This window comes from Lampetra fluviatilis, chromosome 47 (assembly GCF_964198595.1).
Source record: "Lampetra fluviatilis chromosome 47, kcLamFluv1.1, whole genome shotgun sequence".
NCBI lineage: Eukaryota > Metazoa > Chordata > Hyperoartia > Petromyzontiformes > Petromyzontidae > Lampetra > Lampetra fluviatilis.
The window spans coordinates 3,340,727-3,365,703 of NC_136321.1; the positions used below are offsets into that span (position 1 = coordinate 3,340,727).

Consider the following 24,977-nt stretch of genomic DNA (forward strand, 5'->3'; position numbering starts at 1 on the left):
GTTGCGCCGGCGGTCGCGTTACCGTAGCGCTTTGCGTGTTGGGTTTTTGCGTTGGGGGAGAGCGGTAGTCCTGGGGAGTCTCGCAGGGACAGGCCGAGGGTGCGAATCGGACTCTCGGCCGTTGAGGTCGAGTCGAGGCCCCTCCCGAGTTGTTTCATCAAAGGAGGGGGGTGGTGGGGAAGGGGCCGAGCGTTGGGGGCTTTAATAAAATCTCGGCCGGGGGGGGTGGGGTCTGTCCGGGTAGGCGGCTGCCCGTGGCTACGGCTGGCTCAAGTGCCACCTACCCCCAGTTGCCTGGAAAATATCGAACGAGAAATGGGAAGCCCTGAGGCGAAGGGGACCCGGTGTGTGACAGGCCGTGTCACGGTATGAATTTGCGTTGTAATTTGTAGCTGGCGGCATGCGGCAGGATGAGGAGGGGAGGGTGGGGGTGCTCTGTGGCCCCTGCGGCCCTTCTGCCCCCCAGGGCTTTAGCCCCCCTGATTGGCAGGAGCGTCCACCCAGCGCTGTCCCCACCACGAGCCAGGGGCGGTGCGTTCGCGAGGCTTGGGGGTCTGTTGGGGGTCTGGCTCCGTACTGGAGCAAGAGGCTGCTGCCGCTGCTCGGGATCCAGCTTCCCCCGCCCCCCCAAGAGTGACCGGGCCTCGGCGACCTTGGCTGCTTTGAGTTCGCGCCTTTCCGAATGTAAATGACGCAGACTCGGTGAGTTGTTGATTTGATTTTTTTTTTCAAAACTTGTGGACATTCGGCAAAATAAATAGGTTTCATTTAAGCGTCACTGTGTCGTGCGTCTTGAGTTCACGTGCGCGCAGGGCGTGGGCGGACAGTCAGCAGTTGGACTCCACGTTCACCTGGGCTGGTGTGGTGTACACATGGCGCGGAAGCGTGTTCAAGAAAACCGCGTTCACGCGACAACAAGAAGCCTTGCTGTGGCAATAAGTCCCAGCAGTCTTCCGCTCGGAGGGGGGGAGGGCGTTCGACACGCGGCCGGGAGGGCGTTCGACACGCGGCCGGTCCGACGTGACGCTGCCATCGCACCAAACAGGACGTCTGATCACCACCTGCAAGGCGGGTGACATGAACGTTCTCGTTCAGGCTGGAGGGGAGAATTCATTCTGGTTCTAAGCAACAAACTCTCCTGACAAAGAAACATTTTCATGGCCAGTGCATTGAAAGTGAAGTGCGGGTGGGGGGGGGGCAAAGTAGGAAAGCAAATGGTTTAGTTCTTCCCCCACACCTCCAATGAGCACGCTTGGCTACGTACGGTGCGAAAGAAGTTCAGCATGTGCCTGGAACCAGGAGAGAGGTTACACCACCGCCCGTGACCGCATTAAGAAAGCGAAGGCTGCCAAACAAAGTGGTGCCCAAAACAGCATCGTCGCCCAGGGCCTCGCAACAATTCGGACGTCGCAAGAAACAAGCTCGCTGCAACATCGGAGAGAACGCCTCGCACGTGAGACTCACTTTGGTCTATTGCCTCGTCGTCGTGGGAGGAGGATCCAAGCTCCCACGTGGGTGCTCTGCGTCGCGCGCAAGCCGAGTCCCCGCACCGTCGTTAATCGCTCGCCACAGCTCCCTGCGGCGCACGGCAACCACGCCACGTTACCCGCCGACCACGTTACCCGCCGCGTCGCTGCAGTACCCGCACCGGCTAACGACGGACTTCTGAAGGAGGTGCACGCGAAGAGTTGCAGCGGCAATTCCTCGCAACATCTCCCCCCACTCTGTTCAGCGCTCACGCAATCTCTTCTCGGGGCCAAAATTAAAAGTGGGCATCCAGCTCACATGAGCATTGAGGAGTCGGGGCTCCTCTGCTGGGCACAGCCCAGGAGAACCAGCGGTGGTCGTTACACGGACGTCCAGTTTTGACCTCGCCACGTGGAACGTCCACCACCGGTTCTGTGGGCTACGTGGGAGATCTTTGCCTTTGTGTACGTGATGTCAGCATCAGCTGGGGTTGTCCGTGTGTCCACGTTTGACCTGGACATGTGGTGACATCCACCCCCCCCATAGCCTCCATGAAGTGTAGGGCCAGTGCTGCTACAATGGCGCTTGATGGGGTGTTGCGGCCAGCACCACGCCCGGCCGCCTTTGTCTCTCCAGTGCTGATGTTCACACTGGGTACCTGTTCAAGACTGAGCTGACCTAGGGGTAGCCCATGACCCACAGTGGCTGGGAATAGAAGTCGGCCAGGTTAACAGCGGTGTGCTCCCCATTACGCCACCTCACAACTGACGTTTTCCACGAGGCATGCCCGCATCGCGCTTGTGCCAGGCTAGGTGCATGTGAAATGTTGAAGGCTTCCTGTGTGTGCAGCAGCCACACTGGCAGGAGGTCATGGGGCAGGACCCGCTAGTATGGGAATGCTTAGCCACGTGATCCATTCAACATGATACTCGCTCGCTCGCTCGAGTGAGTTAGAGTCCCACTCAGGCCTACGTGCGTGCGAGTGTTGGGTGAGTCCACGTGCGTGCGAGTGATGGGTGAGTCTACGTGCAAGTGTTCAGTGGGTGAGTCCACGTGCGAGTGTTGGGTGAGTCCACGTGCGTGCGAGTGTTGGGCGAGTCCACGTACGTGCGTGCGAGCGAGTGTTGGGTGAGTCTACGTGCGAGCGAGGCTACGTGCAAGCGAGTGTTGGGCGAGTCTACATGCGCGTGAGCGAGTGTTGGGGTGAGTCTACGTGCACGTGTTCAGTGGGTGAGTCTAAGCGTGTATTGGGTGAGTCTACGTGCGCGTGAGTGAGTCTGCAGTGTGGGCATCGTACCCCTGTGCTTCTGGTGGGATCTTGTATCGCGCCAGGATGCGGCGGAGTTCCCGCTCCAGTTCCTGCGCGGCCAGAGCAGCGAGTTCACGATCACCGCTCTGTGTGACCACCACGACCTCTCTCGACATCGTGATTGAAAACTCGCGTCTTGAGAACTGCCTCGTGTGTAGTTTGCCGGCCTTCCACCCACAACCGCCGATTAGCACGGTTGGCTACGTATGGCGCGAAAGAAGTTCAACGCACACGTACATCGAGAAGTCACCGTGGCCCCCCCTGCTTCCAGATCCCACAGCTACTACTGCAAGTCTCCAACCCTCTGCTCTGATGCTCACAGAGACCCAAAACTCACAGAGACGCCCACAGACTCACCAAGATCCACACTTACAAAGCGATGCACAGACCAGGGGCCTTTCTCGACTGCTCCGTGACGTCGTTTATTAAGGACCACCATCGCGGCCCTTTTTGCCAAATTCGACAAAATGGCTCCAATTGTTATTTTCGTTGGCATCGACTCACACAGAGACCTGGAGAGTAACACGGAGACACGCGGCGACCTACAGACTCGTTGAGAACCAAGTTCTGCCCTCGGGCTCCCACCGTCTGCTCGGAGGTTCTCTCTTCCCGTCGGTCGCCAGACTCGCGGGGACCGCTCTCCGCAGCTGCCTGGCCGGGCAATCGGCCCTCGCCCTGCACACGGCGTCCCGCCCAGCGCAGCCCGTTCGTGTCTACAGCACTCGCCCTGCCGCATTCCCTTGCGGATTTCCGCACCACGGCCTGTCCCGTCTTGCCATGACCTCTGCCCCCCCCCCCTCCCGAGCACAAGGCAAAGGACGCATCCTCCCGTGCGCCCTCCGATTTTTTTTTGTCAATTTGTTTTTGTAGCTGGGCGTTGGTGCGGCCCAGCGTTCGCTGCTTGATGTCGAAAGAGGAACGCGGTTCAAACCCGCCAGGCTGCCAGCGGTGTGCGTTTCAACCGTTAAATACGACTACTTCGCACGCCAGCTTTACCTACAGCGGACGCGAAATCATTTGCGACGACGTTTCGAGAAGACGCGGCAAAGTTTGCCAAATTTTCTAAAATCACACATTTGTCAATTAGGGAAGCGCGTGGCAAGTGGTCGCGAGGCGCCCGACGGCTGAGATCTGACAGGACCCTCCCGAAGAAGAGCCACGAAGAGATGGAGGCTTTGGTGCGTAAGCAAGCGGAATAATCGTCACCACCAAGAACGCCAACTCGCAAGGGTCGCAAAGTGTGGGCACGCCGGAGCTCACCTCGGCCGATTTGTCCAGGCGCTGCGTGGACCGCGCCAGTCTGGCCGCCTCCACCTGCGGCGCAGGTACAGCGCCGTTTAGACACGCAGACGACGACGCACTTGAACCCGTTCGCTCAAGGTCACGACGAGACCCAAGGTCACAACGAGACCCAAGGTCACGACGAGACCCAAGGTCACGTCGAGACCCAAGGTGACGTCGAGACCCAAGGTGACGTCGAGACCCAAGGTTGCGTCGAGACCCAAGGTCACAACGAGACCTAAGGTCACGACGAGACCCAAGGTCACGTCGAGACCCAAGGTGACGTCGAGACCCAAGGTGACGTCGAGACCCAAGGTCGCGTCGAGACCCAAGGTCGCGACGAGACCCAAGGTCGCGACGAGACCCAAGGTCACAACGAGACCCAAGGTCGCGACGTCACCCGCCGACCCAGTTCCAGCGGCCGGTGCAGAATCCAGGACGTTTAGCAGCGATGATAAAGTGACGCTAGGAGGTGGCCGCGTGGCTAGGCCAGCCAATCCGGGTTTTGGCCCCAACCACAGTTGGTGGGCTAAGCCCCGGCAATAGCACAGTGGCATTACAATCACATCACAATCACATTCGTTATTTCACTGGATTTGAGTGACACCAGCTTTGGTGTCACTCACACTCGCCTCATGTGTGCCGCACACGCACAATAACAACAACCACCATTCGCCACTAAGCGTGCCAGGCTATGTGCACGTTGAGGCCACGTGAAGTGTCGAATGCCCGCTGGCAGGAGATCACGGGGCAGACCCAGATCGACTAACTGAGATGACCGAGATGACTGGCTGACGCACCACCTTTGCCCCCTACTGTGCCAACTTGCTGTGCTTTAGCCACCCGGCGCTCCTCCGCCCTCCGTTGTTGTTGGAGGGCGACTGCCTCCAACTGCCCAGTAGCAGCGTCCTTCACGAGCCTCCTCCACAGAGGCCGATCTTGACACCGCTGGTACCAGTCATCGGCAAGTCCACTCAGCTCCACGTCCTCCTGTCTCTAGCCCGTGCCGCGCCCGTTTAGCCCCCTCTATCCGGCCTAACAAAAGCTGTTTAGGCATGCGGTGGCTGGGCATGTGGACTACATGCCCCAGCCAACGCAGCCTTGCCTGCCAGAGGAGCTCACCGATGGGACTTTGTCCAGAGTTTTCAAGGATTTGTGAGCTCCTCACACAATCCAGCCTGGTTAAACCCAGGATGGATCGTAGGCAGGCCAGCCTAAATGTTTCTAACCGGCGAAGATGCTCCATTAGGGGGGGTCCACGTTTCGCAAGCGTAGAGAAGGGAGCGCATGACTGGCCGAGAAGACCTGAAGCTTCGTGCGGAGCGACAGACCAGGTAGCTTCCACACAGCGTTACGCAACCGATGAAAAGATATTGCCGCTTGACTGATTCGCAGTGAGACCTCCGCTGTCAAACCGGAGCCGGTCACGAAGCACACTGCCCAGGCGTGGGAAACTCTCCCCTCTCTCTCCACAACTGCCCCACGCGGCCCCGTGTCTCACAGGCTCACTGGCTCACCCGCATGTCGCGCACTCTCTGCCCCAGGAGCTGAGTCTCCGTGCGGGGCACCAGCTGCTGCTGGCGCCGCGTCCTCGCGCCGGCCAGCGCCCGCTCCGCGCCCGCCAGCTCCGCGTGCAGGGCTCGCACGCGGCACGACGCAGACGGGGTCCCGGGGGGCACGGGGGTCCGTGGGGGTGGGGGCTCTGTTTTTTGGGGGGTAGAGGGTGAACTCGTCAGCGGCCCGTGCGCAGAGCGACGCAGGCTGCGGCCACACGCGGAGGGCGCCCGGTGCACCATTCGTGTCGCTATTATGACGGCGCTTTTTACCCAGAAGTGTCTCACGACTCCTTTTCAAGAGGGTCCTGCCTTGCGTTTGCACGAGGGGGGGGGGAGATGCTGCTGTGTGATCTTAATTGAGCAACATGCGGGTGGTTTTACAGCATCGCAACGTTTTGGGCAATACCGGCTACAATGTCACCGTGCTGATAGCGCCGCCAACTAGCACGGATGGCTACCTAGGGTGCGGAACAAGTTCACCGGCGCGAGCACAGCGGCACCTTCATCAACAGTAGGCCTCTGACCTGCTCGCCCTGCAGTGTCTGCCCCGACACAGTGTGTGTGTGCGTGTGTGTGTGTGTGTGCGTGCGTGCATGTGTGTGCGTGTGTGTGTGCGTGTGCGTGTGTGTGTGTGCGTGCGTGCATGTGTGCGTGCGTGTGTGTGCGTGCGTGTGCGTGCGTGTGCGTGTGCGTGCGTGTGCGTGAATGTGTGTGTGCGTGTGTGCATGTGTGTGTGTGCGTGCGTGCGTGCATGTGTGTGCGTGTGCGTGTGTGTGTGTGTGCGTGCGTGTGTGTGTGTGTGCGTGTGTGTGCGTGTGCCTGTGTGTGTGCGTTTAGCCGTGGGAGTAAACTGTAGAACCCAGAGGAACCCCATGCAGAACAGGCGAGAGAAGAAACAACCCCCACACAGAACGAGTCGGGCATCGAACCCAGGCGCTTCTCGCCGCGAGGCACGAGTAACAACACCACTGGGCCGACCATGCTGCCCACACACAATGTGTATGTAGAGCGTACGTACACATTGTGTGCACGCACACACACACGGGGTGCACACACACACGGGGGGCACGCACGCTACTGTGCGTGTACACACACACAGACGAGCGGCCGCCACTGACCCGGGATGAGAACCGGAGTCTCCGCAGTGGCTGGCTCCCGCTCCTGTTCCCGCAGCTGAGCGCGAAGTCTGTGGCACAAGGGAAGGGGGGGGGGGTCGGGGGGGGGGGTCACAAGCGTGGGGTCACCGTGACCTCATCTGCATGACCAGGGGCGATGATGACAATGACAGAAAATGATGACGACGATGACAGTGATGATGATGACGATGACAGTGATGATGACAGTGATGATGATTACGATGACAGTGATGATGATGACGATGACAGTGATGATTATGACGATGACAGTGATGATGATGACGATGAAAGTGATGATGCCCGTGATGATGATGGCACGTGGTTGATACCCCCAGGAAGAACTCAGAACTCCCATCACCACCCCACACACACGGAGCCCCCGACGCACACGCAGCCCCCCACCCACACACGGAGCCCCCCACCCCTCGCCGCGTCTCTCCCACCGCTCGTTCCGCGTCAGCGCGGCCTTGGCCTGCGCCTCGAGGTCCCACAGCTCCCGCTCGGCCCCCCGCAACTCCGCGTCTCGCCCCTCGCCGACGCAGCGCAGCTGAGCCACGAGAGCCTGTGGGGGGGGGGGGGGGGGGGGTCGGCGAGAGGCAGGAGAGAGTTGCCGTCTAAAAATCCCCCCGTCCGTGCGTTATCACTCTCGGCAGTATTCTTACGAATAATTACGAACGGCAATCATCATTTGGCCGCCACGGGAGGCAAAGTTGAACAGCGGCGGCGGGGGGGGGGGAACGGCGCTGGCCCCACGAGGTCGCGAGGTGCAACCTCACGGGTTCGATTCCCGAGTTCTGCCCGGCTGGGTCTTGAGCGGGGTTTCCTCCTCCCGTGGCACGAAAATAAAATAATACCACGCGGGTTTAAACCGGCGTTGGCCAAACGGCATCACGGGGGAACTCGTCTTCGCTGAACGCGGCGCTTCTGATGAAGGCGCCGACTACTGCGACGACCGCGTGGAGCGAGGACTCGCTGTGGTACGTGATGCAGGTCGCCTGTGTCCCCTGGAGATGTGGCGGTGTCGGTGGTGGCTGTTGTCATCATCTACAGCTCAGTTTAGCGCGTAGTAGTAGCACGCTTTCGCGACCAACAACATTCACAATAAAGGTTTTTGGGTTATATCGCTGAAATATCAACGTGTCGTTAACCCACCACCCGACATAGCGAAGTAGTAGTAAGGTTTGTCGCGTAAATAAAACGTGGCAAGTAGTTACTAGTTCAGCACACCGGCGTGTTGGAGAGTAAACCCACAACATTTACAATGCGAGCACTGTGACGTGTCGCTGCTGATGATAACAACCAACGTCGTCAGGCGACAGCCAGAATTGTCAAGAAGTCTCCCTGCTTTGCTCTCACACAGGGGAGTAAAGGTGATGGCATCATATTCTTAGTTTTTTTTCGGTAAAGTCACGTAGGTAAAAAATGTAAATTCATAAAAATAAAATAAAAAAAGTTTTACCACACATATTTGGCAAATCTAGAATTAATCCCAGCAACGTAGCAAAGGGCTGTTTCATCTACATAACAAAGGCTCAGTCCCATTCGCAGCAGCCGCACCTGAACAACTCTTGGAACCTCCCAGTTCACCCAGTCTACACAACAAAGTCTCATTCTTAGCAGCGGCTTCAGCCGCAACAACTTCACAATAAAAATAATAATATCCAGGGGCCTGCCTTGGCTCCTCCCACCCTCAACCAGTATATATACAAGGACGGTTTTCTAGGAATTTCTCTCACTTGATACAGCTATCGTGCTGTGACGGTTCCACCTGAAGACGGAAGCTTGTTTTGCTTCCGAAACGTGATTTTTTTATTTATTTTACTTTTATTAATTTTAATTTTATACCTACGTGACTTTACCGAAAAAAACTAAGAATATGAATCCTTGCAGTCACGAAAGCTTCAAATCTAGAAGTGATGGCATCACTTTGAGCCTATCACCTGCGAAGGCCAGCGGGGGGTTAACGTAGTCAGATAAGTTACAATGGATCGTGTTAATCTGAGAATATGCCGCGCCTATTATTGGTTGGGTTAGTCGCGGTTAATCAACAAACTATTTTTATTTCACCAGGTAAGGCTCACTGAGCTATGCAGCTGTTTCTTCAGAAGCGACCTGGCCACAAAATGAGCGCCCATGTCGTGTGTAGCAGGCAAACGCTCAAAACGCGTGATGCCGATTCTAAATGCGGAGGGAAAAACCGGATGACCCGGAGAAAAATCCACGCGGCCACAGAGAGAGGCACCGCAAACTCCAAATATAGCAGCAGGCGTCAGGATCAGGATCGAACCCACGACCTCCTGCGTACCGGGTGAGATCATTATCATCTTGCCACGACGGCGCGCCTCTGACAGCCTGAACAGGCATGCGACTAAGACGTCGTGTTCATCCGCCTCCACCAGGTGGCGATGTGGTCACACTTGTTACTTAAAATAAAAAATCCAGAGAGACCCCGTTCCAGTGTTTTTATTTTCCTGTCCGATGGCCGGGACCGCTTGCGTGTTGTTAGAGAACGCAGCCCACGGAAGTGGATATGACAGAGCTAGTTCTGACATCCGGGTCCTCTCTGCGCTCTTCCACATGAACCCAGTGTCAGTTGAACAAGGGCTCTCGGAGGTAGCTCTGTGACACGTGCATCCGTGGGCTGCTCTCCAAACACGCAGGGTCGCAATGCTCCGAATGATTTGTTCTAGATTTGAAGCTTTCGTGACTGCAAGGATTCATATTCTTAGGTTGTTTCGGTAAAGTCACGTAGGTAAAACATTAAAATTAATAAAAGTAAAATAAAAATCACGACGTTTCGGAGGCAACACAAGCTTCCGTCTTCAGGTGGAACCTATTAATTTTAATGTTTTACCTACGTGACTTTACCGAAAAAACCTAAGAATACCGAATGATTTGTTCTACATTTTCTATTGCGTCGTTTGCCCGTCATGAGACCTCGTAACTCTCTCGATGACTCGTCGCGACAGAGAGCGGAGCCCGCGCAAGCGTATATCACAGGGTCCTCTCTGCGATGCCTCCCACACGAAGCCTTCTGCACGTGACCTCTGGCTTCATCTCGTCGGGAGTCAAACCAGAGGAGTTCCTGAAGTTCATCTCCAGCCCCCAACTCTCCCACCCGCACCGCCTCTGCCCGCCCAGCAGTTCGTACACAATGGGTGCCACCCGCAGCTAAGCCCCGACCTCTTCCGAGCTGTCTGACCAGCGTGGACGAGTGGAAGAGTAGACCAAATACCCCTCTAGTTCCTTCGGGGGGGGGCGGTGCGAGTGAGCACTTGCCGGTCTGCGCCTGTGCCTTCTACCCACCTCGTAGTCGACGCCTTGATGCGCGTCCATCAGCACCGCGAGGTACTCATCGTATTCTCTCTGTGGGGGGTGGGGGGGGGGGGTAGTCGGGGGGGGCGGGATGAGTGGAACCCTGGGGGGGGGGGGGCACGGCCCACGGCTCCCGTAACGAGCACTGACGCGCACGCAGCACGATCACACACACGGTGACACACGCACAGTGACACGCACAGACAGTGACACACAGACACACACAGTGACACACAGTGACACAGACAGACAGTGACACACACACAGTGACACACGCACAGTGACACGCACAGACAGTGACACACAGACACACACAGTGACACAAAGTGACACAGACAGACAGTGACACACACACGGTGACACACGCACAGTGACACGCACAGACAGTGACACACAGACACACACAGTGACACAAAGTGACACAGACAGACAGTGACACACACACAGTGACACACACAGACAGTGACACACACAGACACACACAGTGACACAAAGTAACACACACACAGACAGACAGTGACACACACAGACAGTGACACACACAGTGATACACACAGTGACACACACAGTGATACACACACAGTGACACACAGACACACACAGTGACACAAAGTGACACACAGACAGACAGTGACACACACAGACAGTGACACACACAGTGACACACACAGTGACACACAGACATACACTGTGACACATACACAGTGACACACACACAGTGACACACACAGACACACACACACAGTGACACACACTGACACACACAGTGACACAAAGTGACACACACACACAGTGACACACACAGACACACACATATACAGTGACAAACACGCAGACACACAGACAGTGACACACGCAGACACACACACAGTGACACACACGCAGACACACACAGACACAGAGACACACACACAGACAGTCACACAGGCACACAGACACAGTGACACATACACAGACAGACACACAGTGACACACACGCAGACACACACAGACAGTGACACACGCACAAAAAACAGATCTCCCGTGTAGCCTTAACAGACTGGAGGGGCAAGTGCTGTTAGCGAGCACCTATGAATGCCGGCACGGTACTGTGCTGACAGTAGTAGCTATAGGGGTCACTGTGTTGACAGTAGTAGCTATAGGGGTGACAGTGTTGACAGTAGTAGCTATAGGGGTGACTGTGTTGACAGTAGTAGCTATAGGGGTGACTGTGTTGACAGTAGTAGCTATAGGGGTGACTGTGTTGACAGTAGTAGCTATAGGGGTCACTGTGTTGACAGTAGTAGCTATAGGGGTGACTGGGTTGACAGTAGTAGCTATAGGGGTCACTGTGTTGACAGTAGTAGCTATAGGGGTGACTGTGTTGACAGTAGTAGCTATAGGGGTGACTGTGTTGACAGTAGTAGCTATAGGGGTCACTGTGTTGACAGTAGTAGCTATAGGGGCCACTGTGTTGACAGTAGTAGCTATAGGGGTGACTGGGTTGACAGTAGTAGCTATAGGGGAGACTGTGTTGACAGTAGTAGCTATAGGGGTGACTGGGTTGACAGTAGTAGCTATAGGGGAGACTGTGTTGACAGTAGTAGCTATAGGGGTGACTGTGTTGACAGTAGTAGCTATAGGGGTGACTGTGTTGACAGTAGTAGCTATAGGGGTGACTGTGTTGACAGTAGTAGCTATAGGGGTGACTGTGTTGACAGTAGTAGCTATAGGGGTCACTGTGTTGACAGTAGTAGCTATAGGGGCCACTGTGTTGACAGTAGTAGCTATAGGGGTGACTGGGTTGACAGTAGTAGCTATAGGGGAGACTGTGTTGACAGTAGTAGCTATAGGGGTGACTGTGTTGACAGTAGTAGCTATAGGGGTGACTGTTGACAGTAGTAGCTATAGGGGAGACAGTGTTGACAGTAGTAGCCATAGGGGTGACTGTGTTGACAGTAGTAGCTATAGGGGTGACTGTGTTGACAGTAGTAGCTATAGGGGTGACTGTGTGACAGTAGTAGCTATAGGGGTGACTGTGTTGACAGTAGTAGCTATAGGGGTGACTGTGTTGACAGTAGTAGCTATAGGGGTGACTGTGTTGACAGTAGTAGCTATAGGGGTGACTGTGTTGACAGTAGTAGCTATAGGGGTGACTGTGTTGACAGTAGTAGCTATAGGGGTGACTGTGTTGACAGTAGTAGCTATAGGGGTGACAGTGTTGACAGTAGTAGCTATAGGGGTGACTGTGTTGACATTAGTAGCTGTAGGGGTGTCTGTTGACAGTAGTAGCTATAGGGGTGACTGTGTTGACAGTAGTAGCTGTAGGGGTGTCTGTGTTGACAGTAGTAGCTATAGGGGAGACAGTGTTGACAGTAGTAGCTATAGGGGTGACTGTGTTGACAGTAGTAGCTATAGGGGTGACTGTGTTGACAGTAGTAGCTATAGGGGAGACAGTGTTGACAGTAGTAGCTATAGGGGTGACTGTGTTGACAGTAGTAGCTATAGGGGTGACTGTGTTGACAGTAGTAGCTATAGGGGTGACTGTGTTGACAGTAGTAGCTATAGGGGTGACTGTGTTGACAGTAGTAGCTATAGGGGTGACTGTTGACAGTAGTAGCTATAGGGGTGACTTTGTTGACAGTAGTAGCTATAGGGGTGACTGTGTTGACAGTAGTAGCTATAGGGGTGACTGTGTTGACAGTAGTAGCTATAGGGGTGACTGTGTTGACAGTAGTAGCTATAGGGGTGACTGTGTTGACAGTAGTAGCTATAGGGGTGACTGTGTTGACAGTAGTAGCTATAGGGGCGACTGTGTTGACAGTAGTAGCTATAGGGGTGACTGTGTTGATAGTAGTAGCTATAGGGGTGACTATGTTGACAGTAGTAGCTATAGGGGCGACTGTGCTGACAGTAGTAGCTATAGGGGTGACTGTGTTGACAGTAGTAACTATAGGGGTGACTGTGTTGACAGTAGTAGCTATAGGGGTGACTGTGTTGACAGTAGTAGCTATAGGGGTGACTGTGTTGACAGTAGTAGCTATAGGGGTGACTGTGTTGACAGTAGTAGCTATAGGGGTGACTGTGTTAACAGTAGTAGCTATAGGGGTGACTGTGTTGACAGTAGTAGCTATAGGGGTGACTGTGTTGACAGTAGTAGCTATAGGGGTGACTGTGTTGACAGTAGTAGCTATAGGGGTGACTGTGTTGACAGTAGTAGCTATAGGGGTGACTTTGTTGACAGTAGTAGCTATAGGGGTGACTGTGTTGACAGTAGTAGCTATAGGGGTGACTGTGTTGACAGTAGTAGCTATAGGGGTGACTGTGTTGACAGTAGTAGCTATAGGGGTGACTGTGTTGACAGTAGTAGCTATAGGGGTGACTGTGTTGACAGTAGTAGCTATAGGGGTGACTGTGTTGACAGTAGTAGCTATAGGGGTGACTGTGTTGACAGTAGTAGCTATAGGGGTGACTGTGTTGACAGTAGTAGCTATAGGGGTGACTGTGTTGACAGTAGTAGCTATAGGGGTGACTGTGTTGACAGTAGTAGCTATAGGGGTGACTGTGTTGACAGTAGTAGCTATAGGGGTGACTGTGTTGACAGTAGTAGCTATAGGGGTGACTATGTTGATAATAGTAGCTATAGGGGCGACTGTGCTGACAGTAGTAGCTATAGGGGTGACTGTGTTGACAGTAGTAGCTATAGGGGTGACTGTGTTGACAGTAGTAGCTATAGGGGTGACTGTTGACAGTAGTAGCTATAGGGGTGACTGTGTTGACAGTAGTAGCTATAGGGGTGACTGTGTTGACAGTAGTAGCTATAGGGGTGACTGTGTTGACAGTAGTAGCTATAGGGGTGACTGTGTTGACAGTAGTAGCTATAGGGGTGACTTTGTTGACAGTAGTAGCTATAGGGGTGACTGTGTTGACAGTAGTAGCTATAGGGGTGACTGTGTTGACAGTAGTAGCTATAGGGGTGACTGTGTTGACAGTAGTAGCTATAGGGGTGACTGTGTTGACAGTAGTAGCTATAGGGGTGACTGTGTTGACAGTAGTAGCTATAGGGGTGACTGTGTTGACAGTAGTAGCTATAGGGGTGACTGTGTTGACAGTAGTAGCTATAGGGGTGACTGTGTTGACAGTAGTAGCTATAGGGGTGACTGTGTTGACAGTAGTAGCTATAGGGGTGACTGTGTTGACAGTAGTAGCTATAGGGGTGACTGTGTTGACAGTAGTAGCTATAGGGGTGACTGTGTTGACAGTAGTAGCTATAGGGGTGACTATGTTGATAATAGTAGCTATAGGGGCGACTGTGCTGACAGTAGTAGCTATAGGGGTGACTGTGTTGACAGTAGTAGCTATAGGGGTGACTGTGTTGACAGTAGTAGCTATAGGGGTGACTGTTGACAGTAGTAGCTATAGGGGTGACTGTGTTGACAGTAGTAGCTATAGGGGTGACTGTGTTGACAGTAGTAGCTATAGGGGTGACTGTGTTGACAGTAGTAGCTATAGGGGTGACTGTGTTGACAGTAGTAGCTATAGGGGTGACTGTGTTGACAGTAGTAGCTATAGGGGTGACTGTGTTGACAGTAGTAGCTATAGGGGTGACTGTGTTGACAGTAGTAGCTATAGGGGTGACTGTGTTGACAGTAGTAGCTATAGGGGTGACTGTGTTGACAGTAGTAGCTATAGGGGCGACTGTGTTGACAGTAGTAGCTATAGGGGTGACTGTGTTGACAGTAGTAGCTATAGGCGTGACTATGTTGACAGTAGTAGCTATAGGGGTGACTGTGTTGACAGTAGTAGCTATAGGGGTGACTGTGTTGACAGTAGTAGCTATAGGCGTGACTATGTTGACAGTAGTAGCTATAGGGGCGACTGTGTTGACAGTAGTAGCTATAGGGGTGACTGTGTTGACAGTAGTAGCTATAGGGGTGACTGTGTTGACAGTAGTAGCTATAGGGGTGACTGTGTTGACAGTAGTAGCTATAGGCGTGACTATGTTGACAGTAGTAGCTATAGGGGTGACTGTGTTGACAGTAGTAGCTATAGGCGTGACTATGTTGACAGTAGTAGCTATAGGGGCCACTGTGTTGACAGTAGTAGCTATAGGGGTATCTGCTGACAGTAGTATGTGGCACATTAGGAATGGATCACTCTTTTAATTATGTCCTTGTGCATCAAGGGAGTAAAGTGTGGTTCTGTGAAGGTCCTGATGTGCTGTGCAGTGCATCAATGCATGTGTGTACAGCAGCATGTGATGACTGAGTCGGGCCTGTAGGTGGCTGGCAGGGTTATTGAATAACCGCACTTGGACACCAGTCACATGGTTAATGGCGTCTCGGAATAATTGCTGTGTGTGACACGTGCTGGTGCATTTTACATGTAAAGGATCCAAAGGTTGTTTTTGATCGTCATATAAATGTTCTAGACTTGTTCTAGACTCCAAGCTTGGCTTTGAATTGTTTGTGATATATGCAATTAGAGGCGTTTTAGCACTGTGCATTGTAAAGGGTATGACGCACTGCAATTACCTACTGTCATTGTAATTCTCTAACTCTAATACTGTTTAGTCTATAACCCTGCCCATGCACCCAGAGTATGACTACTTGCAATGTTATTGGGAATAGAACACATGTGAAGTAGTAAGCTGTACAATGGTGACATACAGTACGTATACTGCACACATACAGTACATATAATGGGTGTAAGATACCGATATAAGTGGATGGTATAGATAGACATACAGCTTCGGATTAAAGGAATATTCCAATAGTGATGTGCAAATGTGATTGTCAAAGACAAAGATGGTTTATCAGTAGTAGAATTGGGTTCAAGAGAAAACTGTTAATGAAGAACCGCGCGGATACACCAGCCACGTGGTTAATGGCGACTCGGGAGAATTGCTGCGTGTGACACGTGCTGTTGCATTTCACACAGAGTGACGGTGCTGTTCTTCACAAGGTTGCTATTGACCACAATCAATGTGCTTGCCCTCGACTTGGAGCACCTGCCCACGGTCCTTCATTTCGAGTGTGCAACAAGTAGCTGCAGGGGCGGCGACTGCTCACCACGATGTCTCCGATGATGTCGCCGAGGGCGGTCGAGCGGCGCGTCACCGCCTGCAGGGCGCTCCGCCGCTCCTGTAGGCGCCTCCAGCCCGGCCGGGCCGTGGCGCCGACGGTCGGTGTCGCCTGTAGGGGCGCGGGAGGAGGAGGAGGAGGCAGAGGTCGCAACCGGGTACCCGATACCCGTACCCTACCCGATACCCGGCTACCCGTTTGCGACCCTGGTGCGGCCGGGTACGGGAAGGCCGTGAGTCACTGGTGAGTCACCGTTTGTTACTCATTTCCCAACGTCTTGTCTCTTCTCACAATTCATGTTCCTAGAATCAACCCACCCGCGCCTGCAACATGGCTTCATCCCAGAGGTCCCAATCAGGTACCCAATACCCGTATCCTACCCGTACCCAGCCAAACGGGTACCCGTACCCGGCCGTACCCGTACCCTACCCGTACCCAGCCAGGTACGGGTAGGATACGGGTACCCGTTTGCAACCCTGGTGCGGCAGGGTACGGGTAAGGAATCAAAACCCGTTTGCGACCTCAGGGAGGAGGGGTCCACGTGTTAGCGACTCCGGTCCCTTCTTCCGCTCGCGATTTGATCGTAAATCAGTTTCAAGATCGCACTCCATCCCCCGATTCAAGATTATCCATGGACTCGCCTCTGCTCACCTCTCTCACCCTCACTCTACTCGCCCCCCCCCCCCCCCACACGCTCTCCTACCTCTCCCCTCTCATCTCACTCTACTCCCCTCCACGCACTCTCCTACCTCTCCCCTCTCATCTCACTCTACTCCCCTCCACGCACTCTCCTACCTCTCCCCTCTCTTCTCACTCTACTCCCCTCCACGCACTCTCCTACCTCTCCCCTCTCATCTCACTCTACTCCCCTCCACGCACTCGCCTACCTCCCCCTCTCATCTCACTCTACTCCCCTCCACGCACTCTCCTACCTCTCCCCTCTCATCTCACTCTACTCCCTTCCACGCCCTCTCCTACCTCTCCCCTCTCATCTCACTCTACTCCCCTCCACACACTCTCCTACCTCGCCCCTCTCATCTCACTCTACTCCCCTCCACGCACTCTCCTACCTCTCCCCTCTCATCTCACTCTACTCCCCTCCACGCACTCTCCTACCTCTCCCCTCTCATCTCACTCTACTCCCCTCCACACACTCTCCTACCTCGCCCCTCTCATCTCACTCTACTCCCCTCCACGCACTCTCCTACCTCGCCCCTCTCATCTCACTCTACTCCCCTACACGCACTCTCCTACCTCTCCCCTCTCATCTCACTCTACTCCCCTCCACGCACTCTCCTACCTCTCCCCTCTCATCTCACTCTACTCCCCTCCACGCACTCTCCTACCTCTCCCCTCTCATCTCACTCTACTCCCCTCCACGCACTCGCCTACCTCTCCCCTCTCATCTCACTCTACTCCCCTCCACGCACTCTCCTACCTCTCCCCTCTCATCTCACTCTACTCCCCTCCACACACTCTCCTACCTCTCCCCTCTCATCTCACTCTACTCCCCTCCACGCACTCTCCTACCTCTCCCCTCTCATCTCACTCTACTCCCCTCCACGCACTCTCCTACCTCTCCCCTCTCATCTCACTCTACTCCCCTCCACGCACTCTCCTACCTCTCCCCTCTCATCTCACTCCACTCCCCTCCACGCACTCTCCTACCTCTCCCCTCTCATCTCACTCCACTCCCCTCCACGCACTCTCCTGCCTCTCCCCTCTCATCTCACTCTACTCCCCTCCACGCACTCTCCTACCTCTCCCCTCTCATCTCACTCTACTCCCCTCCACGCACTCTCCTTCCTCTCCCCTCTCATCTCACTCTACTCCCCTCCACGCACTCTCCTACCTCTCCCCTCTCATCTCACTCTACTCCCCTCCACGCACTCTCCTACCTCTCCCCTCTCATCTCACTCTACTCCCCTCCACGCACTCGCCTACCTCTCCCCTCTCATCTCACTCTACTCCCCTCCACGCACTCTCCTACCTCTCCCCTCTCATCTCACTCTACTCCCCTCCACACACTCTCCTACCTCTCCCCTCTCATCTCACTCTACTCCCCTCCACGCACTCTCCTACCTCTCCCCTCTCATCTCACTCTACTCCCCTCCACGCACTCTCCTACCTCTCCCCTCTCATCTCACTCTACTCCCCTCCACGCACTCTCCTACCTCTCCCCTCTCATCTCACTCCACTCCCCTCCACGCACTCTCCTACCTCTCCCCTCTCATCTCACTCCACTCCCCTCCACGCACTCTCCTGCCTCTCCCCTCTCATCTCACTCTACTCCCCTCCACGCACTCTCCTACCTCTCCCCTCTCATCTCACTCTACTCCCCTCCACGCACTCTCCTTCCTCTCCCCTCTCATCTCACTCTACTCCCCTCCACGCACTCTCCTACCTCTCCCCTCTCATCTCACTCTACTCCCCTCCACGCACTCTCCTACCTCTCCCCTCTCATCTCACTCTACTCCCCTCCACGCACTCTCCTACCTCTCCCCTCTCATCTCACTCTACTCCCTTCCACGCACTCTCCTGCCTCTCCCCTCTCATCTCACTCTACTCCCCTCCACGCACTCTCCTACCTCTCCCCTCTCATCTCACTCCTATCCCCTCCACGCACTTTCCTACCTCTCCCCTCTCATCTCACTCCACTCCCCTCCACGCACTCTCCTGCCTCTCCCCTCTCATCTCACTCTACTCCCCTCCACGCACTCTCCTACCTCTCCCCTCTCATCTCACTCTACTCCCTTCCACGCACTCTCCTACCTCTCCCCTCTCATCTCACTCTACTCCCCTCCACGCACTCTCCTACCTCTCCCCTCTCATCTCACTCTACTCCCCTCCACGCACTCTCCTTCCTCTCCCCTCTCATCTCACTCCACTCCCCTCCACGCACTCTCCTACGTCTCCCCTCTCATCTCACTCTACTCCCCTCCACGCACTCTCCTACCTCTCCCCTCTCATCTCACTCCACTCCCCTCCACGCACTCTCCTACGTCTCCCCTCTCATCTCACTCCACTCCCCTCCACGCACTCTCCTACCTCTCCCCTCTCATCTCACTCCACTCCCCTCCACGCACTCTCCTACCTCTCCCCTCTCATCTCACTCCACTCCCCTCCACGCACTCTCCTACGTCTCCCCTCTCATCTCACTCTACTCCCCTCCACGCACTCTCCTACGTCTCCCCTCTCATCTCACTCCACTCCCCTCCACGCACTCTCCTACGTCTCCCCTCTCATCTCACTCCACTCCCCTCCACGCACTCTCCTACCTCTCCCCTCTCATCTCACTCTACTCCCCTCCACGCACTCTCCTACCTCTCCCCTCTCATCTCACTCCACTCCCCTCCACGCACTCTCCTACGTCTCCCCTCTCATCTCACTCCACTCCCCTCCACGCACTCTCCTACCTCTCCCCTCTCGTCTCACTCTACTCCCCTCCACGCACTCTCCTACCTCTCCCTCTCATCTCACTCTACTCCCCTCCACGCACTCTCCTACCTCTCCCTCTCGTCTCACTCTACTCCCCTCCACGCACTCTCCTACCTCTCCCTCTCGTCTCACTCTACTCCCCTCCACGCACTCTCCTACCTCTCCCTCTCGTCTCACCCAACTCCCCTCCACGTGCTCTCTGCTCCAGTAGTCCTGGCTTTCTGTCGTTCTCTCTCAGCCGAAGCCATCGGTGCCTCCGACGGACTCTGCGTCGATCTGTATGTTACCCACGTGCTCATCCCCGCTCCCCTAGCGTGTGTGCAGAGTGGCGTTGCAGTGGGGCCACTGCGTGGCGTTTGTATGTTCTAGACTTGAAGCTTGCGTGACTGCAAGGATTCAAACTCTTAGGTTTTTTCGTTTGTTTTGTGCTGTGGTTGCCCCACCTGATGACGGGCGCTTGTGTTGCCCCCGAAACGTCGTGATTTATTATTTTATTTCTATGGTTATTTTTATCATTTTATTAATTATTATTTATTTTTATTTTTACCTACGTGACTTTACCGAAAAAAACCTACGAGTTTATATGTTCTCTCTCTCTCACACACTTCCTCCGGGTTCTCCCGGCTTTCCCCGTCTTACTAAAACAAAAAATAATCGATCTCAATCTCGGTTCAAATGTTGCTACGTTAACAACAAAAAGCATCCCCACAAAGCACTCACGAGCAAATAATTATGAATCGCTCCCCCACTGGCACGCGGATCGCTGCCGAGACGTTTCGCATACCTGGCAACACCTTATCAGTGCTGCCTAACTTGTTACAGACCAGTTCAGACCTTGTTGGTCACCCCGTGCCCCTTGTACATCTCAACGTTCATCCCACAAAGTCCCCATCACGAGGGATAAACACAAATAGACGAAAAAAACGTGTCCGTATTGAAACGGCTGTACGCCGTACGGACCTGAAAACTCAATGTCCCTGTACAAGAATACGGGGTACACCGTGATGGGTTGACAGCGACGGTTTCATCATGAGACGGGAGGGAGCCAGGAGCCGCGAAGAGATGAACGGGGAAGTCAGGGGCCTTACCCCAAGGGGTCGCGCCCCGCGCCGTCCGGCACCCGGCCTGGCCCCCACCGCACGTCCACTGGCGCCTGTGGAGCGAGGGGCGGTCAGCATGGGCACATTCGTGGCGACCTCCGACCCTTGCGACGTGAGTCCCCGTCTCGAGCGTGTCGCCGGGTTGATGCGTTTTGAACAGGAATATTAAATTGCAATTCGACATGACTTTTGGAACGTGCCTCCAGCTCTGCTTTTGAGAGATGACTTTACTGTTTACGCTCATCATTGCCCCCGAATCGCTGGGGTCATTTGAGGGGTCGGGCAGAGGAGGCAGGGGGTATGTGCCGTACGCATGTTGAACTTCTTTCGCACCATACGTAGTGAACCGTGCTAATCAGGGGTGGTTGTGGTGGTGGGGGTTGGTGGTTACCGAACAGATTGGTGTCAACCTTCCGCAGGGAGCGGTACCGATCCCGCCACGTCACCCCGCCCAGCACCAACTCGGGGGGTGGGCCCCCCCCTGGGGCCCCCCCTCCTCGGGCCCCCTCGAGGCCACCGCGGCCGCCGGACCTCCATCGGTCGGCTGACTCGGCCGTCTCCTGGCCGGGGTCGACCACGGGCGACGCAGGCGGGCCGTTCTCAGCGCGGACTCTGTGGGCAGAGAGTGGCGCCTGGCTCGCACCTGGACGGGAGACGACTGTGGAGACGCCAGGCGCTGTGGGCCTGCCGCTACGTGGCTCCAATGAGATCGCATTCTTAAATCCATCTGTGCGGAGCGTTAAGTGTTACACCCGCGTAGGCCGGGTGGGTGTTGCCCCGCTTTCCTCCCACATGAAGCCAGAGGCCACTTCAACGAGGCATCTCAGGAGCTAGCTCTGTGACATCCGCTTTTGCGGGCACTTCTCGAACACCGAGTCATCCAAATTGATTCGTTGTCTGAAAGCGGGGCGCCAACACCACGATCGGGAAAAATTGTGGTGGGGGGGGGGGGGTTGGGAGAGGATGCAATAAAATATGGAACAAATATTTGGAACAGTGCAACCCTTTGTGTGTTCGTGGCCCACGGAAGCGAATAGCACAGAGCTAGCTACGAGATCCCTTCTTCTTCAAGTGCCACTGGAACTCTACAAACATCATCAGCAAGCAGGGACAATCCTGGAAAAGAGCGAATCGCTCCCGGGCAGTGCCACCATCGTAGGGCACCGCAGTGGCTAGGAGATGTCAACTACCTCGCCTGGCTGCTGTATATTTGGAGTTTATGTGTCTCTCTCATCATCATCACGGTGGCTAGGAGATGTCAACTACCTCGCCTCGTATACAGGAGGTCGTGGGTTCGATCCCGACCCTGACGCCTGCTGCTGTATATTTGGAGTTTGCGTGTCTCTCTCATCATCATCACGATGGCTAGGAGATGTCAACTACCTCGCCTCGTATACAGGAGGTCGTGGGTTCGATCCCGACCCTGACGCCTGCTGCTGTATATTTGGAGTTTGCGTGTCTCTCTCATCATCATCACGGTGGCTAGGAGATGTCAACTACCTCGCCTCGTATGCAGGAGGTCGTGGGTTCTATTCAGACCCTGACGCCTGCTGGAGATTTGGAGTTACCGGTCTCTCTCTCCCCGTAGTCGCGTGGATTTTTCTCCGGGTCCTCCGGTTTTATACCTCCACATTTATAATGAACGTCACGCGTTTAAAATATTTGGCTGCTATAAATGCCCACATGGTAAGCCGCTTCGCGGAGCTATCATTTGTGGCCAGATCGCTTCTGGAAAAGAGCTACATAGCTCAGTGGGCCTTACTTGGTAAAAAAATTAACTGTAAGAATTTGTTTTATTATGATTGGAATAGCACTTTTCTCTGTGGGGTTTCTACGGGTGCTCCGAATTTTCCTCCTATTTGTATAAACAACTCATTAATTGGCTGAAAACATCTTAAAATTAAAAAAAAAGCGATCCTGACAGAGTCCTCACAAACTCAATATGCACTATGAGATCTCTTTTACCAGTGGCAAAATATAATGGAAGGTTTTTACCCTTTAAACTGGTACAAAACTGACACCTTTATTCAAGGCATCATGTTTGCAATGACCACAACACAAGTAGTCAATAAAGCAAACAAAAAGAAGCAACTCTGATAAGGATAATAATATGCACTGTCCTTGAAGTTGATTGGCCCACACCCGAGACGGCTTTCTTTAGAGCCTAGTCCCCATTGGTGTAGGGCCAGATAACACCAGAAGGCGTACAACTCAAAAACAGTGCAATATCAGAGTATTGAGAGTTCGGGGTAAACATTTACACTATGAGATCTCTTTTACCAGTGGCAAAATATAATGGAAGGTTTTTACCCTTTAAACTGGTACAAAACTGACAGCCGTCTCGGGTGTGGGCCAATCAACTTCAAGGACAGTGCATATTATTATCCTTATCAGAGTTGCTTCTTTTTGTTTGCTTTATTGACTACTTGTGTTGTGGTCATTGCAAACATGATGCCTTGAATAAAGGTGTCAGTTTTGTACCAGTTTAAAGGGTAAAAACCTTCCATTAAACTCAATATGGATACATTTTTGTCGACTCAGTCGGGCACTCGGATTGTTTATCGCCCGTGTAGCCAGAGCACCACCTGGTGGAGCATCGAGCCAACAACAACCACCACCACCACCACGCACAGCACCCAGCGTGGCCACAACAACAACCACCACCACCACCACACACAGCACCCAGCGTGGCCACAACAACAACCACCACCACACACAGCACCCAGCGTGGCCACAACAACAACCACCACCACCACGCACAGCACCCAGCGTGGCCACAACAACAACCGCCACCACCACACACAGCACCCAGCGTGGCCACAACAACCACCACCACCACCACGCACAGCACCCAGCGTGGCCACAACAACCACCACCACCACACACAGCACCCAGCGTGGCCACAACAACCACCACCACCACCACGCACAGCACCCAGCGTGGCCACAACAACAACCGCCACCACCACACACAGCACCCAGCGTGGCCACAACAACAACCACCACCACACACAGCACCCAGCGTGGCCACAACAACCACCACCACCACACACAGCACCCAGCGTGGCCACAACAACCACCACCACCACCACGCACAGCACCCAGCGTGGCCACAACAACAACCACCACCACCAAACACAGCACCCAGCGTGGCCACAACAACCACCACCACCACCACCACACACACAGCACCCAGCGTGGCCACAACAACAACCACCACCACCACCACACACACAGCACCCAGCGTGGCCACAACAACCACCACCACCACCACCACGCACAGCACCCAGCGTGGCCACAACAACAACCACCACCACCACACACACAGCACCCAGCGTGGCCACAACAACCACCACCACCACCACACACACAGCACCCAGCGTGGCCACAACAACAACCACCACCACCACGCACAGCACCCAGCGTGGCCACAACAACAACCACCACCACCACACACAGCACCCAGCGTGGCCACAACAACAACCACCACCACCACACACAGCACCCAGCGTGGCCACAACAACAACCACCACCACGCACAGCACCCAGCGTGGCCACAACAACAACCACCACCACGCACAGCACCCAGCGTGGCCACAACAACAACAACCACCACGCACAGCACCCAGCGTGGCCACAACAACAACCACCACCACCACACACAGCACCCAGCGTGGCCACAACAACCACCACCACCACCACCACACACAGCACCCAGCGTGGCCACAACAACAACCACCACCACACACAGCACCCAGCGTGGCCACAACAACCACCACCACCACCACACACAGCACCCAGCGTGGCCACAACAACAACCACCACCACCACACACAGCACCCAGCGTGGCCACAACAACCACCACCACCACACACAGCACCCAGCGTGGCCACAACCACCACCGCGACTCCCACGGGCGTGGGGGGAGGGGAGCAGGGAGGCCGTAATCCAGCAGCGGATCGAGCCTGGGGCAGAGTGGACGACAGTCGCGCCCCCCACCCCCCCTGCCACCTCCTACCGAGTGGGGCCACGCATGGCCCCCGCGCCCAGAGTGAGAGACGCCAGCCGCTCGGTCATCGCTGCCACGCGAGCCTCTTGCTCCCCGCGGACCCCGAGGGCCCCACGGGAGCGCGGGGCCGCCGCGGGCCGGGCCGAGGCCCAGGCGAGGCGGGCAGGGGCCGCCCCGGGCGGGGCCGCGCGGAGCACGCGGTCGGGGTTGAGGTGGCCCCGGGTGAAGGTGGCCACCTCGGCGCGGTGCGCGGCCTCCGTGCGATCCAGGAGACGCCGCAGGGACGCGCGGCCCGCGGGCCCCAT

The 24,977-nt window shown here is 55.0% G+C and overlaps 1 protein-coding gene across 1 annotated transcript; it reads right to left on the bottom strand.

Annotated features, from left to right (window-relative positions):
- Positions 1-756: 756 nt before the first annotated feature.
- Positions 757-24,977, bottom strand: C47H6orf118 (chromosome 47 C6orf118 homolog). Its single transcript, XM_078877146.1, has 12 exons — positions 24,682-24,977; positions 21,056-21,276; positions 20,653-20,717; positions 16,115-16,237; positions 10,056-10,115; positions 7,193-7,311; positions 6,732-6,799; positions 5,575-5,759; positions 4,037-4,090; positions 2,765-2,826; positions 1,465-1,576; positions 757-1,061 (listed from the first exon to the last, which is right to left on the bottom strand). The coding sequence occupies exons 1-11, from the start codon at positions 24,975-24,977 to the stop codon at positions 1,471-1,473; spliced, it is 1,359 nt and encodes a 452-aa protein (XP_078733272.1). The 3' UTR covers positions 757-1,061; positions 1,465-1,470.

Coding starts and splice junctions, on each gene's coding strand:
- C47H6orf118 (XM_078877146.1), bottom strand. CDS start 24,977: ATGGGGCCCGCGGGCCGCGCGTCCCTGCGGCGTCTCCTGGATCGCACG. Junction 21,277..24,681: donor GCCATGCGTGGCCCCACTCG/GTAGGAGGTGGC, acceptor CTCTGCCCACAG/AGTCCGCGCTGAGAACGGCC. Junction 5,760..6,731: donor GACTCCGGTTCTCATCCCGG/GTCAGTGGCGGC, acceptor CCCAAAAAACAG/AGCCCCCACCCCCACGGACC.